Genomic DNA, 17,045 nt, shown 5'->3' on the forward strand with positions numbered 1-17,045 from the left:
AAATATGGTCTTTTCAAATTTATGTAATTCGTTTATTATCCAAAAAAGAAACCTTAACATGGAACATATTTGATAGCATAAAACTGTCATTAATTTTTTCAATTGTCTACATTTATACAATTTTTAAAGTGGCTCTTGTTACCAAGTCTTTATATTTTAAATAAAAAATTGTCACCACTTTAAACAAATAAATATACATGCTTACCAGAAATTTGAAATAAATAATTTTGTAATAAATAAAATGGCGTTTGTAATTTTATTATTTAAATTACTTAACAACAAATCCATATTGATGTGTTTTTCTAGTATTAAATTAAAGAATTCTTTCTATTTTTACTACGTAAGACGTTAAATTCCAAATGTTCCAAAAGTGGAGCTACCAACTTTTAGTAAAAAACCCTTCAATTGTTCTAATTGATCAAGTATATAATAAAATAAATTATATTTTTTCTAAATAAAATCAAAATGTTACAATAAAATTACTAATATGATTTTATTTCATTTTCATTATTTTATAATTAAAATATAAAATAAAAATATCTGTTTATTTTTAAGATCTTTACAAAAATTAAAATAATGATGGATGAATGTAATATAATAAATTTGTTTATTATCACTTTGGCCAATAATTAACAAGTATCCATTTAGTAATATTACTCTATACAAGTATTCCAACATATCGATAAACTTGAATTTATATATTTGTTTCAACTATATCATAATTAGATCAAATATAATTTTTACAGTGCACATAGTTCTATTAAATTATAATTATCATACATACATGAGGAATTTTAAGAAAAAATAGGGTCTTCTATCATGTATTTATAATTAAAAATTAATTTCAATAAGAATAATATATTATTTAATATTTTTTGTAACATATTTTAAATATATATATTGATAAAATATATTGTATAAAAGCTGGATAGTTTTTTAATAACTATATTTTAAAGTTAAGTCAGTTAAAAATACAAAAAAGGAAATTTAACTTAAAATATACAAATGTATATTAATTATATTACAATAGAAAAAATAAATAATGTAAATAACAAAGGCTATCTTTTAATAATTGAACTTAATGCTCTCGAATTTGTTAAGTTTCTTTTTGATATTTTTTTTAACAGCTTACGTTTTTTAGCATCTTCTAATAATTCAAACCAAACTTTTTCTCCCTTCAAAATAAAACAAAATTACTGACAATATTGTTATATTAATATTTTTTTGCAAGTTTAATATTTGAAGAAAAATAACATAACATTGGAAAATTAGTTTTCAGTGAGATATAAATATGCATTTAAGTCATCTACTTAAATCAACCATTAAGTATTGTGCTTTAGAGTATAAGGATTATTAAGAATTTAAATCCATTTTGCTAGACTATCTAAATTTTCCCAGAGAATCTAAATAGTCCTGCAGAATTACAATTTTAAGGATATAATGATATATTTTAATATTTTCCCCGCATTAAAATAGTTTTTTATATAACAATATATGTAATTTTCTACATTTTTTGGAGGTAAAGCGGAAATGCTCATTTTAGTCAATGGTTTTCTTGTTCTCAAAGCACAATCTGGGGGGTCTAGAAGAAATTTAGCCTTTCAAAAATTATTAAAATTAAATGTAAATTTATATATATATAAAAAACATTTCCAATTTAACATTAATAATAAAATTTTATCTGTTAAAAATAGTTTTTAGTTTTTATGAATTTAAAAAAAAAACGGAATGACTTAAAAGTTTGTTCCCTTTGATTTTGGTGTAATTCTATAAAACATAAACAATAAACTAAACTTACATAATTGAAGAATAAAAATAATTCTTTACAAAATTACTCACTTTTAAAGATACAAAATTTCCACAGATTATTAATGATTGTTTTGCTCGTGTTAAAGCTACATTCAACCTACATTGATCATCTAAAAATCCTATTCCATTAGTGCGAACTGTTGATATAAGAAGAATATCACACTCACTACCTTGAAATGAATCAATTGTGTTTACGTTTAATGAAATTTTTCTAAAATAAAGTTAAGTGTATTATTTTTTATTCATTATTTTTGTTATAATATGCAGTAAAATTTTACTTTTTTCCTAATAATAAATTAATCTGTTCTCGTTGTTTATGATATGGTGTCAAAACTGCAATTGACAATGAACTACATTCTTCCAAGTCTAATAAAATTTCTACTAAACTAACAATCAAATGTGCTTCATCTATATTAGCTTCCCTAAAAAGTATAGAATAGTTAAATTTTAAAAATAGTTTATTTTAATTTGAATCTTTTTTTAATTACCCCGTGTTGTCTTGTTGACTCTGATGTTCAAGTATTATATAAGGATGAACAGATAACAATTTTCTATTATTAACTGATGCAGCTGTTTTTACATAACCTTTATAAAAATATTTTGATGGAAATGTACAAATTTCTTTATGCATCCTATATTGAGTATCTAATAATTTCATAGGAATTAAGTCATTATCATTAGTATGATTATGGTCTAGCCAGAACTTAAGACGTTTGAATAATGAAATGCCAAATCCATGATCTTTGGCAACCTAAAATAAAACTGGATTTCAGTTAATACCTATATTATTTAAGAACTACATGTATTAAATTAATTTTTTTGTTTACCTTACTCTTGACAATTGGCTGTAATTGTTTATCATCTCCAACCAATATAAGTTTATTAATTCCTAGTAATAAAGGAACATAATTTAAAGGTTCAACACATTGCCCAGCTTCATCTACTATACAAACTGTAAATTGATTGCAACTAACAAAAATTTAAGTGTTAATTAAAATTGAAAGTCCAAAATAGAATTAGTTTCATCAAATTCATAGTTACTTATTTTTAGTTGCTATGAAAGCATCTTCCATTGCTTTAGAATAGCATGAATTTAAAGTTGTAATAACAACATCAGTTTTTTGGAGTATATGCCTTTCAACTTCCTTTCTGTTAGAAAACATAGATAAAGAACTTGGTTTGCCTCCATTCTAATATTAAAATAATTAAAAATTAATAAATTAGTAAATATGTAGAATTTAAGCACAAATTTGAAAATAAAAGCTTAAATACAGACTTCATTCCAAAAACCATCCATTTTTTGTTTTACTAAATGATCCAATGTTACATCAGTAATTATTGGGTCCATTTTCTGACTTCCTCCAGCTCTAACAATGCTAAAGTTAATTTGATCTATAAGAGTAAAAAAAATCTGTTGATTTTTTATGATCAAAAATTTTACACACAATTTAAATAGTAAAATTATACCAGGTACATAAGCTTAAGTTTATTGTTTTTGAGCTATAAAAACACATGTTTTTACGGTGGAAAAAAAAAAAAAAAAACTAAAGTATATTCCTTTGCTAGTTACACATTTCACCAAATGTTACTAATTTTATTTGAGCTTAGGATTTTAAAAATATATCCATTTTTTGTAGGCTATCATAATCTGATGAATAAATTGTCTAACAAGCGAAATTTTACATGTGTTTTAGTGTTTTTCTGTTTGCTTATTGTTTAATTAAAATATCACTTATTTTTCGATCTTATGAGCCTTTCCCATGGCACAAAGATGCATGAAAATGACTGGTTGAGTAAGACCCAATTGCTCCGAAAGAATTTTTAGTAATATCAATTATATCAAACTCATCCAAACGAGCCAGCAATTGATAATTTTCAAAATTATTTTCATAATTTTTCCCATTTATTTCAAAATGTCATCTTTGAACCTGCAAAACCAATTTTCTCACATAGTTTCCAACAAAAAACAATCACCATAAGAACCCACAATCATACTATGGGATTTCAGTAACCGAGTTCTTTAAATTAAAGTAGAAAAATAAAGATTTTTCTGGATAAACACTTGACATGATAAACATGATTAACAAAGGGCAAAATATATATTTTTGTATGAAATTGCTTATAATGAGTAACTGATTAATATTAATAAATGACCAACCAATAACATTCAAAAAGTACTGCTTGTCCATGGTAGTTTAATACACTCATTAGTGCTATCTATGCACAAATTGCTTATATACTTGGTACTAATTTACTTTAAATTTTTGTTCAAATAATATATGTAGTGTTCATTAGGTAGGTATATAATAAGGTTCAGTACAGAATTGTATTTTTTATTTTAGCCAAACCCTAATCTAAGGAGGCTATAATCACAGAACTCAGAATTTTTTGGTATAGTATAAAAAATAAAGATTAAATGACACTTATGTATTGGGTCTCATTTAAAATGTAGACGCCTACACAATGTCTTGATTTGATATTGATTTTATCTTTTTATTAATAATATAAATTAGCTAGTACTAATACTTTTATAAAAGGATGATTAATGTGCCGTTGTCCATTAAATTACCCTTATAATAATAATAATTTTGAAAATTTTTTTGGGATTTTGTTGAGTATTATTGATTTTTTTATTTAAAAGGGGGTACATATTTTTTAGTTCTATATCTTATCCCTTATAAGAGTAAAAACATTTATTTTATTAATAACATCATACATATACAACTAAATCATAAAATAGAAAATGATGCAACTAAGAAAATGGTTAAAAATATGTTTTTAATATAGTCTATGACAATACTAATTTAGTATTATTCTTTTTTTTTAATTAATAAAAATTTAATTTTTTTATGTTGGTTCAAAAATTAAGAAAATTATAAACATTTAATTGTGTAAAGTCTAGTTAATAGACAAATAATAAGTTATATTATTTTTATTACATAAAGCATAATTAAAAGGATCAAAATGATTAAATAAAAAATATATATAATTCACAGTTCACTTAGTAACTTCACAATATCTATCATTCATTTGTACTCTCACTAAACATATTTTTACAAAATAACTACTTGCCCATCAATTCAGTTTTTATCTCAACCAAACGCCTTACTAAAACATCAACTGCTTCATTAGAAGGTGCACAGAGAAGTACTTTATGTTTATTGTCATCTTTAGATTGAATATTCATTTTAAGAAGTGTGATTACTACATTACATATTACATTTGATTTTCCAGTACCAGGTGGTCCAATAATAAGTCCTATGTTTGGTTCTTTGGAAATAGAAAGCATTACAGCCATTTTAACAGCTTGTTTTTGGCTATTGTTCAAAAAATCCTAAGTATAATAATTGAAATTTTTTATAATATAATAAATAAATTATAGCTGATATATATAGTTAATACTGAGGGTACAGAGGAAAAACAGTTAATTGTCCATTTCTGAAAAAATTTTTTAATGATAAAACGAAAATAGACACTTAAATAGTACTACTAGTGAGCTATCAAATCAAACCACAAAATCAAAATAAAAAAAAAATGGACTTTTACTTTTACTCCACTGTACTCTTCATATATAATTAATAAAAATGTCTGAAATTTAAATTATATCAATATAATAATGTATAAATTAAATAAATGTATTTACATTAAATGATATATTGAAATTCTTGATACTGGCTTTGGAATATGAGTATTTATGCAATTGAGGTGTAATTAAAGCATTACAAAGTGAGGACACTGCAACATAATTAATTGCTTGAAATAGTCGTAGTTCTGATCGTAAATAATGTAAGCCCTAAAATTAAAATTAACATTTAAACCAAGTATTTTAAGATAAAATTACTTATTAAAATTTAATAATAACAATGACATATATCAAAATATGGTATAAAGTAAAGCATCTAAAAAATTATAGCAAAAACAAAAAAAAAATTATTACCAATGAAAATATAAATCATAGTTCAAGGAGATTAACACCCTACATAAACTATATTAAAAGAGAGGATTTGAGAATATTATATGACTAAGTGATAACCAATTTGTACATATTTCTACTATTTAGTCATAACATGACCAAACCATCTAAGTCTATTTTCTCTCATCTTATTTACGATTGATACTACAGCTATGCTCCCTCTTATATGTCATTCCTTATCCTATCTTCTCTAGTCACTCCACTCATCCATCTAAGCATTCTCATCTCTGCTACACTCGTTCTCTGCTCTACTTTCTTATCAACCGCCCAACACTCTGAACCATACATCATATGGTCTCACTACAGTCTTGTAGAATTTACCTTTCAGCCTCATTGGAATTCTTTTATTGCATAAGACACTAGACGCTTCTTTCCATTTCAACCACCTGCACTTAAACCTGTGTCTTACATCCTCGTCAATATCACCGCTCTTTTGCACAACTGACCCTAAATACTTAAAACTTTCCACCTCTCCAATCACTACCAAGCCTATTGTCACTGATCTCCTCATTTCACCTACCAAGTGTTCTCTTTTGTCAATCTCGTACTCTATATATTGTCTTACTTCTAATTATTCTTAAACCCTTTTCTTCAAGAGCTGATCTCCACACCTCTAGCCTTTGATTAATTTCCTCCCTATTGTTTCCTACTAACAATAAATGATCAGGGAATACCTCTATCTCACTAATTCTACCAGTCTTTCGTTCCATGAGGTATCCTCCAATGTTTTTCTTGGATGCTCCACATTTAATAATTTTTCAAAATACTCTTTCTCTTTCTACCACTTGGCTTCTTTAAATAAATGTTTATACTCCAACCAATCTTCTCTCCTTTTGCTCTTTTGCCATACTTAGAACTACTTTTTCTTACTCTCTATGAAATTGAACGTCCTCATCCCACCACCAAGTTTCTTTGTTACCTGGAATTCTAATCCTACTCTCACCAATAATCTCCTTTACAGTATTCTTTTACACAACTAACAGGGCACAACACCCTCTGTTTTCCAAGCAGAGGTGATGGCGATACTGGTAGGGGCTCAGAACCTGCTGGTATACAAAAATAGGAAGATAACTATCTTAAGTGATAGTCAAGCGGCTTTGAAAGCACTCTGTAACGATCAGGTGAATTCAAAGCTGGTCCTCGAATGCAGGGAAACTTTAGAATCACTATCGAGGTTCAACAAAGTTACACTAGCGTGGGTACCGGGACACAACGGTGTCACTGGAAATGAGAATGCTGACTTTCTAGCCAGGAAAGGAGCAGAGAACACCTATGTTGGACCAGAACCAGTGGTAGGGCTCACTGAGCAATCGCTCAAAGCGTTACCCAAGAATTGGTGCAGAGAACAACACAGGAAAATCTGGAAGTACTTGGTAGTACCTAGACAATCTAAAATGTTTATCAAGACCCCTGGTTTATTGCTGGGTGATCTTAATAGCATGACTAGACATCAAATAAGCACCCTGACTGGTCTACTGACAGGACATGGTCACCTGCTTAAGCATCTTAACGCAATGGGGGTATCGGAATCACCATTGTGCAGGAAGTGTGGAGTAGAAGAGGAAGACTCATTTCACATCATGTGCGAATGTGAAGCCTTGTCCACACTAAGATCAAACTACTTGAATAAACCATTTCCTGAAAAAGAGGATATTAAAAACCTAAAACCCAGAGAGATACTTAATTTCGCCAGAAAGACAGGACTCTTTGGTCATCTCTAGAGGTGACTTTATGGTTGGTAATGTATTAACACTTTGGTGATAACACTTAGGTGGGTAAACCGAATCAAGACAATTCGGTATGAGGTGCGCACAATGGACCAACAGGTCTGAGTGCATGGGCATTATGTCCACCTCAATAATAACTAAAACTAAAACTACAACTAACAAATATTCATTCTGTTTTTGTATATTCTCTTCCATTACACTACAACTCCATTACTTAGTTTCCTACGCACAACAAATGTTAACTATTCTCCTCTTCAATATATCTACTAATTCTCTACTTTTACCAATTAATGTTTCAAACTTCCACATACCTATTCTTACTTTGAAGCTATTTTTCAGCCTTATACATGAGTCCAGTCTAGAGTTGAGTTATAATGTCCCTACACTGTTGACACTATAAGTGTTGGGTAGACCTGTACACATGACTGGTAAAACAACTACCACAATAAATATCAGGCTGTTATCAAACAAATTTCTACTATTTAATAAATAAAAATCAGTGTTTTATTTAGATAGCTGTATAAGAAAATCAAAAGAAAGATCAATTCTAAAATTGTTTGCAATTATTTTTTTTTTTTATTAAGTTGATCTAGAAATCTTTCTAAAAGTAAAACTTGACTTATAGAATACAAAATTGAAACTTTTATTAGACATTTAATATTTCTTTAGAATGTATAAATAGATTTTTATTGTAACTATAAATTATCTCAAATTTAGAAGGAATAATGATTTTAATATATATGATCATTATAATAAATAAATTATTGAATTAATGATCAGTTTGACATTCTTCTATTTACCAAACTTAACATGCTACAGAGAGTGGTGGCCGTCTTTCACAAATTAAGGGTTCAAGGATAGTTCTTAGCTAAGCTAATGATGGATGGAACGGGTATTATGGCTAGCTTGCACCAAAGACCAAACATCACCAATGAGAAAATCACAAGAAAAATATCATTGCCACCCTAAGGATCAAACCCAACCCAGAACCCTTAAAAAAAAATTAATTAAATAAGCCTTATAAAGCATTTGTATATACTTCATACAATTTTTTAAAGTATTTTTAAGGACAGTAAAGCAAAAACAGTTTGTATTTCACTGCAAATAGAACAAAATATCTTTAAAAAACATTAGTATTTTATTAGGTTTAAATTATTTTTTGTAACCCATCAATGTCAATGATTGGTGATGAAACAATGGTAAAATATTTTGAAATTTGGATATGTTACAAATCACAGTACTAACAGAAAATCTAAGATTCATAAGTTACACTTAAAAACAACTATTAAAAATATTATCTACATACTAATAAATGAATAAATGTTCCATTGAGAATATTTACAGTTTTTCTAGTAACAATCAGTTCTACACTCCACTGGATATTATGTGACCCTAAAAATTAAACATTATTTATAATAATAACTGCTATAAATACTGCACTGACAATAAATTACCATTTTTTTTTGCAGATTGAACATAAGAAAAAAATATATTTCTTGATTTAGTAGGCTTTTTTACATCAGTTGCATTAGTTTCAAAAGAATTTGATTGAACTATAGCAATACATAGAAATCCATTTTGAGGAAAGCCTACTGAAGATGATGTACTTTGGTTATTCCCTAGAATTTTAATTATTCATTATATTGACATGGCCACTTATCAAAAGTGTATCAGAAGTTATATTTAAAAAAGAGACACAATGTAGGCTTAGATTCCGTAACCCAAGATGTCTTAGAGAAAAAACCTTAACACTAAGCTATTAAGCATTTATGATTTAGACCACGATACACTTCTATATAGATTTATAATTTGAAGTGTAACTGTGGGAAATGTGGTACAATGTTAATATGAAATAAAATTTAAAAATGTATAGAAAAGTATAAAAGTTTATAATAATATTCCTACTACCAAAAGCAAAATACTTTCATCTATTATGTCTAGATAAAAATATATACTTACCTATACATTTTAAACACCACAGAGGTTCACTTATTGTTTTTAAAATTGGATTTGACGAAGAAAATTTATGGTTTACAGAATGGATTGTAAATGTAAAAAGGGGAGAATTCCTAAAATATAAAAATAAATTAAATAATATAAACAAATGTCAATGTATTTTACCAAATTGAAAAATTTTACTTTTATTTTTAACCTAAAAACTAATTTTGTTAAAACCCCAATAGTAAAATAATTTAATTGGTGAAGAAAATCTTGTAATGATACATTCATGTAAAAATTAAAAATTACAATTGAAAAAAACGATCAACTACTCATAAGATCATTTTTGATTTAGTGTTCTAATCACATTATATATATGTAATAATGTATTCAAAACACTTAACATTTTTAATTAGGTGTCATTATTTCAAAAAAAATTAATGAATACATAATATATATAATTTTACAATCAAAACTAGTCCTTATAAAATTCCTTAATCATAATGTTATGATTACAATCAATTACTTAACTATGATTAAATTAAAAAAATTACTTAAATGGTGATTTCCCAAAAATACATTGTTCCAAACTAGGATTTTTATTGATCATTACATTGTATACTTCAGTTATTTTTGACCAGTTTTCATAGAGTAACAATGGTTTCATGATAGAAGAATATTCTGTAGGATTTTCAAATTGTCCTTTCATTTTGTACAAATTTTTTGTTAGAGGTGGTGTTTCATCAATTGTTTTTTGTTCCTAATGATACAAATTAAACATATTTAATTATTTCCATGTACATCTATCAATTTTAAATAAAAAAAAATTAACACTTTACTAAATTTTAAGCTATAATAATAATTATCTAAGCATAAATAATAAATTGTGATCATATGAGGAATTTTAATGAAATTATGATTACACATAATTAAATTCATAAAATCCTTAAACATAATCATGTATTAGTTAAATTCAGAAATATTTTTAAATATTTAGAAAATGTATGAAGGTTTTTTTTCATTCAATAAGACAAAAAAATCAAAACAATAGTATAAAACTAAATAGATTTTTTACAATTTAGGTTATTAAAACATTAAATAAAGGTTTAAACATATTATTTAAAATGTATATATTCAATTCTTATATAATTTTTTTTGAACTCAAGCTCATAGAAAAATTAAGGTTTTTTAATTATGTGTGCCATATATTATTTATCTAGTTTTTAAAATCTAGGACAGTGCTGGTCAAATAACTTGGTCATCAAACCCTTAAAAAGTATAATAGATGAAAAAGTATAGCTAATATTTAAAAAAAAATAAAATGTTTAAATAATTTTTATTCTGTGAATAATTGAGTGGGTTATGATAAAAAAATCACCCTGTTTGATAAAACATTTTGGGGGCACTGTAATTTCATAATTCGGTTTTATTTATTTGTGTCGCTTACATTAGGATATTATTATGGACTAATGTATATGCATAAATGGATGTTTTCTTATTTTTTCAAAGTATAAAAAATAAAAATAATAAATGATTGACACACCCTATTCAAATAAAGAAGTCAATGGAGGAACTCTCCCCTACATCCACCAATTAACCCCCCACTGGTCTACGATGCAATAAATATGATTGTATTGATTGTAATCATTTTAAGTTTAAATCACTAACTTCAAAAACATTGATATTTAACAATTTAGTATAGTAATTTTTATGGAGAAATTATATAAATTATGAAGTAGTTTTTACTTTTATAGCAAACATGTATAAAATTTGAAGGGCTTGATACAAAATTTTTAGAAGATAATTTGTTTTTTATTATAAATAAATTATCTACAAGGTATTTTCATCAGAGTCAAAATTATACATATACAGGGTGATCCATTTAACATTGACCAGCAAATATCTCAAAAACTATTTATTATTTTAATAATTTTTTTTTTTAATTATTTTAGTTACATAAAACTCTACATTTATCCATGATCAGATAATTTTTAGGTTCATCCCTTATGCCTTAAAAGGGTACCAACTTTTTTTTTTCAAATGGAAACATATATTTTTAGTTAGATATATTGATAGAGTTTTTTTTTTTAATAATTTTTAGCGTTTGAATTTTTCATTTAAGTCGATTAGTTTGCATGTTATTTCACTTTAAAGTTTTGATTTTTTTTATCTATATATATGTATAAAACGGGTAGACTTGTAATACAGGTAGTTAATTGCAGCAGTTATGATGGCTCGTAAAGACACATATTAGATAAGATAAGATATTTGCTGGTCAATGTTAAATGGATCACTCTGTATAAAGCAACTTTTTGCGCTGATTTCAAATCGTCAATTAGATTTTTTTTCCATCGTCACCAATTTTTAATAATATTACTAATTAGTTAAAAATGAGTATTAACATACAAAAAAACCCAGCACAGGGGGGTCGCGGCACAGTGGTGACGTAACATAGTCGGATCAAGTATAGTAATATCTGACAGTGATTAAAATCACTATAAAAAAAAAACGCTTCGATGCAAATTTTTAGATAGTGTTTAAATTAAAAAAAATAGGTGGATTATTCCAAAAGTAACATGATCTGCTAGTTCGTTATTAATATCCTGATTCAGATAAAGTATATCGAATGAAAAAGGGATTATTAAAAATTATTATTTCTCATAAAAAATTATGTTAATCCATACACTTTTCAATAAGTTATAGCATTATAAAGTTAAAAATGTAAAAAATAAAATCGAGAATTTTCACACCAAAATAGTATTTGGTGGCCATTTTCACCGTGAAAACAAAATAAAGACCGAAATTTTTTTTTTCCATAATAAAGTATATTACATTAACTTTAATTTAAGATATATATAAAAGTGTCAGACTTTCCGGAACACTTTCAAAAGTTAAGTTGAAAAAGTAAATTTTTTGTGAAAAAGTTGTTATTTTAAATCTCTCTGTGGGCAGGTTAAAGGTTAAATTTATAAAAATAATATACCAAATGATAGGTAAAGACATCAAGTATCTATAAAAATTATATAGATATGTTCATTTATAAAAAATGTATGGCAGTTTTTAGTAAAAAAAATTGAAAATTTTTTGAAAATTAGCGATTTTTAATTTGTAATTTTTTTGGAGGTTTCCCCCATTTACGGGGAACGAGAGAAATTTTTTCAATTTTTGAGGGTAATGTCTTCGACTGAATACGATTTGTGATCTTTTGATGTATCGTTAAAAGAAATCTGTTCGGTGAGAGCTGAGAAAAAGTGGTAACAGACAAAAAAAAACACATCATAGTAAAACCAATACCTTTTCAGCTTCGCATCGAAGCTAAAATAACCAAAAAAATATTAGTTAAAATGAAATTTAACAACACAACAGGGGAGGAAATCATAGGTAAAACTAGTCATGGAATATTTCTGAAAATTAGTGTATTATATAGTATACTACACACACACAAAAAAAAAACAGTATACTATAGGATATAACTATATGGAATATAGTTCTGAATATTTCAATTGTAGCATTTTTTTAACACCAAGAGTTATATAGAAAAGATTAGTATTTTTATTGAAATGATATAAATACATAAAATATAATAAGCTATTTTAATAAAATGTTGGGCTTTTTTCGAAAATTTACTGTTAATAGTAATTATATTAGTTCCTGGCTATACATTAATCTAAATAAAACCATTTTTTAAATCTTCATAAAATTTTCTATTTAATTATATCAATTTCAAACTTGTAAGTTAAACTAAAAAAATATTATAAGTTCAACATTTTTAAATTATAAACTTTCATAAAAATCAACTTTATAGGACCAAAAAATAGGTTAAATGTGACATATTGAATGGATAAAACAGATTATTTTGAACATATTAAACTTCAATATAAATTTTTAAATGTAAATATTCGTTTTTATAAATTAGTAATAGTCTCAAAAAAAGGATCTAAGGAAATAATCTAATATCTTATAGTATTGCCTCTTTGTGTAAAACTAATTATATATAAAAAATACTAATGATAATTTATTTTACTTACATACAACCAAACGGCATTCCACTTGCATATTCTACTAACTGTATCAAACAATGCAAAATATTTTGAACTTGTCATATTATCAATTTTAGAAAATGTATTGTTTATTATTTCTGATTGTTTAAAAGTTACTTTCCTTTTACTATTTATCTTTTCAGAACCATTTATTCCTTCTTTAGTATTAAAGTTGTTACCAGAAGTACTAGGCATGTTTTTAAAATCATCAAGTTGATCTGATACGACCCTTGAAATTCTTCTTTTCTTTTTTAATATGTCAGTTGTTGATGGTTTGTCCATATATTGATCAATAATAGTTGAATCATCTTTATTCTCCTTAATAGAATTATGTACATTATTACAAAGTTTCATTAATTTATTTCTTCTTTCTTGAGCAATAACTTTATTTTGTTCAGCTATCAAGAGTTCCGTTTTCTTTTTATTATTATTTTTTTTTTGACATTTTGCACGAGTTTTCATTATATTTTCATTTTCAATTAGTGCTTTAGGTATTCTTCGTTTTGAAGGATTTTTCAATGGTAGGGCATCAATAATTGGAGGGTATTTATCATCACCATCATCATCACTACTCATATCATTATTTACCAATGTACTTGATACAGCTTCTTTAACTGACTTTTTATTTAATAAGGAGCAAGTATATTGTAAATTTTTATGGCTATTTTCTTCATTATCTTCATCAGAACTTATTAAAATGCTATTATTATCAAATTTGATAGAAGTTGATACTATATCTTCATCTTCATCACTACTAATTTGTGTTACATTATTCCAATGACAAAGAATAGGTTTATTTTCATTAGAACTGTGAGGATACTGAATACTTTGTTGTTGTTTTAAGTCATTAAAATTATAAACAATACTATTTGTTTCGCTTATTTTTACAATTTCAGAATTTTTAACACAGTCTTCCTCATCAGAAGATACCATTACAATAATACTATCTTCTTCTTTTCGATAAGAGCTTTGACTAAATACCATAAAATTATTAGCATCTAGTTCTTCTTTTATATTTGTAACAGGTAAAACATTAATGTCTGCATAAGTTGAAGAGCATGCTTGCATAGAATCAACTTTATCAGAGCTAACTTTTTTTGCTAAAAAAATAGGTTCATTACTCATTTCAACATCATTGACAGGTAAACCTGAGATGTTTGATCTTAAGAAAACAGGATTTTCTGCATGGTTCACTTCAATATCAGAATTAATCTTTTGATTTTCATGTTGAATAGGGTAGACTGAACTAGATCCTATGTCATTATTCTGTTTTAAATTTTCTGTAAATATTTGAAAAAATAGTTTTTAAAAATTAAATAAATAGATCCCAAATTTTATGACGATTTGTTTATACTAAATGAACATACCTTCTTTATTTGATTTTATCATAATTTCATTACTAATACAGTCTTGATTTTCAATTTTAGTCAGCAATTCTAAAAATACATATATACTTTATTATATTTTATTGATATTCAATGTTAAAAGATAATATAAAACTTAAAGTTTTTAAAAATATTTTTATTTGTATAAATATTCATTTAAAAAACTGTTAGGTCTAAAAGTCTTATTTAGAGTCAAATATTATGAATAAATTACTTAAAAATAACTTGAGCAAAATTTTTTAAAAGAATCAACTATAAATATAACTCTAAGACTTTAAGTAGTTTTATATAAAACATCAATACTTATTTTACCTAACTTTGGCATTTTCAATGTACTTGTTGGTTCATCATTTTCTAAGTTTAACACTTTTCTTTTGTTGCTTAATTGAATAGCATTCTAAAATAAATATCATTGAATTAAATAAATAAATATTTATGAAAATATAAAAAAATTTAATTTACATGACCAGAAGGTGACAAATCAATATTTCCGACTATTTTAATATATTGCAAAACAACTCCTTGGTCTCCACTTGCTAAAGCAATCATATCTAGATCATTTAATTTATATTTTTCATCTTTAACTAAATCAATATTTCCAACTATGGTTCCATTTGATGTCTATAATTATAAATAATTATAATCAAAATTGTTTTGGGAGATTAAAAAGTTAGTAGATGTAAGTAAAAAAAAAAAACTTAAAATATTTATTAACTATTTATTTCATTTTGACTAATTTTAAATAAATTCAATTTTAACAAAGATAAAATTAGTTACATAGATAATTATACAATGAAAAAAAATACATCCAAAATTCAGTATGTTCATTACTATATATAGTAGGCTCTATCTCACCCATAAAATACAGTTCAATCAAAAGTAGACATTCACAAAAATAATTACTGTTTTTAGACATTTTTTATTTACTTGCATATTCTACAATCAATAATTTCAGTTATAAAATGTTACTTACACCTAAATCTATTATATAAGCCACATCATCTGTTTCACCTTTCTCTACTAATAAATGACAATGAGTTCTTGATACATTTAAATTCTTCAACACAATATCATTATTTAATCCTCTTCCAATAGTATTCTGGAAATAAATTGAAATAATGGGCAAAGTTGAAAATAATGCACTAATTATTTTGTATGTTATATGCAGCTTATTGTAGTTTAGAAACACATCTTTTATAGCTTAGCCAACAATTACAATAAGTAATAAGATTGATCACTTGTGTTCTCTTATTTAATATCCTTTTAAGAATTTCAAGATGTATGTCTCGTAATTTAAAGAATCAATGTAGTTTCTTTACTACAATTTGAAACATACTAAATAATCAACATGTTTCATAGAAATTTATCTTTCTTTTCTTTAAATAAAAAATTTATTTACAATTTTAAAAAACTTAAATAATGTTGCCAGCTTCCATAATTTATCAATATCAATTATTTTTGGAAAAATATTGTCATATTCACAAGTAAAAATCTGCATAAAAGACTTAACATCACTGCCAAATTTAAAAATAAATTTAATATCAAATTTAATTTTAAATAATATTTTTATGTAAATCAGAGTCTATAAATAAATAGAACGGTGAGGTCTATAAACAAAAAGTTTTTCTATTAACATCTGGACAACATTAAAAACTGCTTATCTAACGAATAAATTATAAGAAAATTTTATATTCTTAAAAGTTTATAAAAATATGTTATACAAGACTTAATAATTATGAAATTACCATTCCATATTTTAAAGGATGTATCTTTTGTGTAACATCTTCAATGTTTCGAAGACATTTTAAAGCACATTTAGGTTTAATTTCAAGGGAAGCCATTAAGATTTTAACTTTTAAATAGCTACTTAAATTAGATTAGTATTTAGAAAAAATCATTTATTTCATTTTAAATATACATTTTACTCCGGATAAAAATAAATCGACCACAATTTTATTTATTTTGTACAGCTTATTTTTTACAATTATACAAAACCATATTTTTTTAATTATTGTTTAATTTTTAGTGAATAATGATAACTTTAAATCCGAAGTAAGAGTAACTTAACAATATTTATTTATTTTGTGTTAACAAGTTCGTTATGATTAACTTTCAAAATACTTACTCTTATCAATTTTAATATTATCGTCAAAGTCATGATAAAAATTAATCA

General features: G+C 25.3%; 1 protein-coding gene across 2 annotated transcripts; it reads right to left on the minus strand.

The window, feature by feature from the left end:
* Positions 1 to 588: 588 nt before the first annotated feature.
* LOC126907553 (uncharacterized) lies at positions 589 to 17,045 on the minus strand. 2 transcript variants are annotated; one of them, XM_050688925.1, is made up of 19 exons: positions 16,998 to 17,045; positions 15,846 to 15,971; positions 15,335 to 15,493; positions 15,185 to 15,269; positions 14,855 to 14,923; positions 13,476 to 14,767; positions 10,002 to 10,207; positions 9,469 to 9,578; positions 8,964 to 9,128; positions 8,816 to 8,901; positions 5,453 to 5,602; positions 4,882 to 5,143; positions 3,086 to 3,201; positions 2,851 to 2,999; positions 2,637 to 2,778; positions 2,298 to 2,560; positions 2,088 to 2,231; positions 1,840 to 2,020; positions 589 to 1,175 (listed from the first exon to the last, which is right to left on the minus strand). In XM_050688925.1, the coding sequence occupies exons 1-19, from the start codon at positions 17,028 to 17,030 to the stop codon at positions 1,059 to 1,061; spliced, it is 3,855 nt and encodes a 1,284-aa protein (XP_050544882.1). In that variant the 5' UTR covers positions 17,031 to 17,045; the 3' UTR covers positions 589 to 1,058. The 2 variants fall into 2 exon arrangements, with proteins under 2 accessions (XP_050544882.1, XP_050544879.1); XM_050688922.1 differs by lacking the exon at positions 16,998 to 17,045 and adding an exon at positions 16,618 to 16,941.

This window comes from Daktulosphaira vitifoliae, unplaced genomic scaffold (genome assembly GCF_025091365.1).
Source record: "Daktulosphaira vitifoliae isolate Bord-2020 unplaced genomic scaffold, ASM2509136v1 Scaffold_1, whole genome shotgun sequence".
Lineage (NCBI taxonomy): Eukaryota > Metazoa > Arthropoda > Insecta > Hemiptera > Phylloxeridae > Daktulosphaira > Daktulosphaira vitifoliae.

Excerpts from the sequence above, each read along its gene's own strand:
- LOC126907553 (XM_050688922.1), bottom strand. The coding sequence starts at position 16,713 with ATGGCTTCCCTTGAAATTAAACCTAAATGTGCTTTAAAATGTCTTCGA. Across the intron at positions 3,000-3,085 it reads TGGATGGTTTTTGGAATGAA|AATGGAGGCAAACCAAGTTC; the intron begins GTCTGTATTTAA and ends TTTTAATATTAG. Across the intron at positions 2,561-2,636 it reads AGCCAATTGTCAAGAGTAAG|GTTGCCAAAGATCATGGATT; the intron begins GTAAACAAAAAA and ends GTTTTATTTTAG.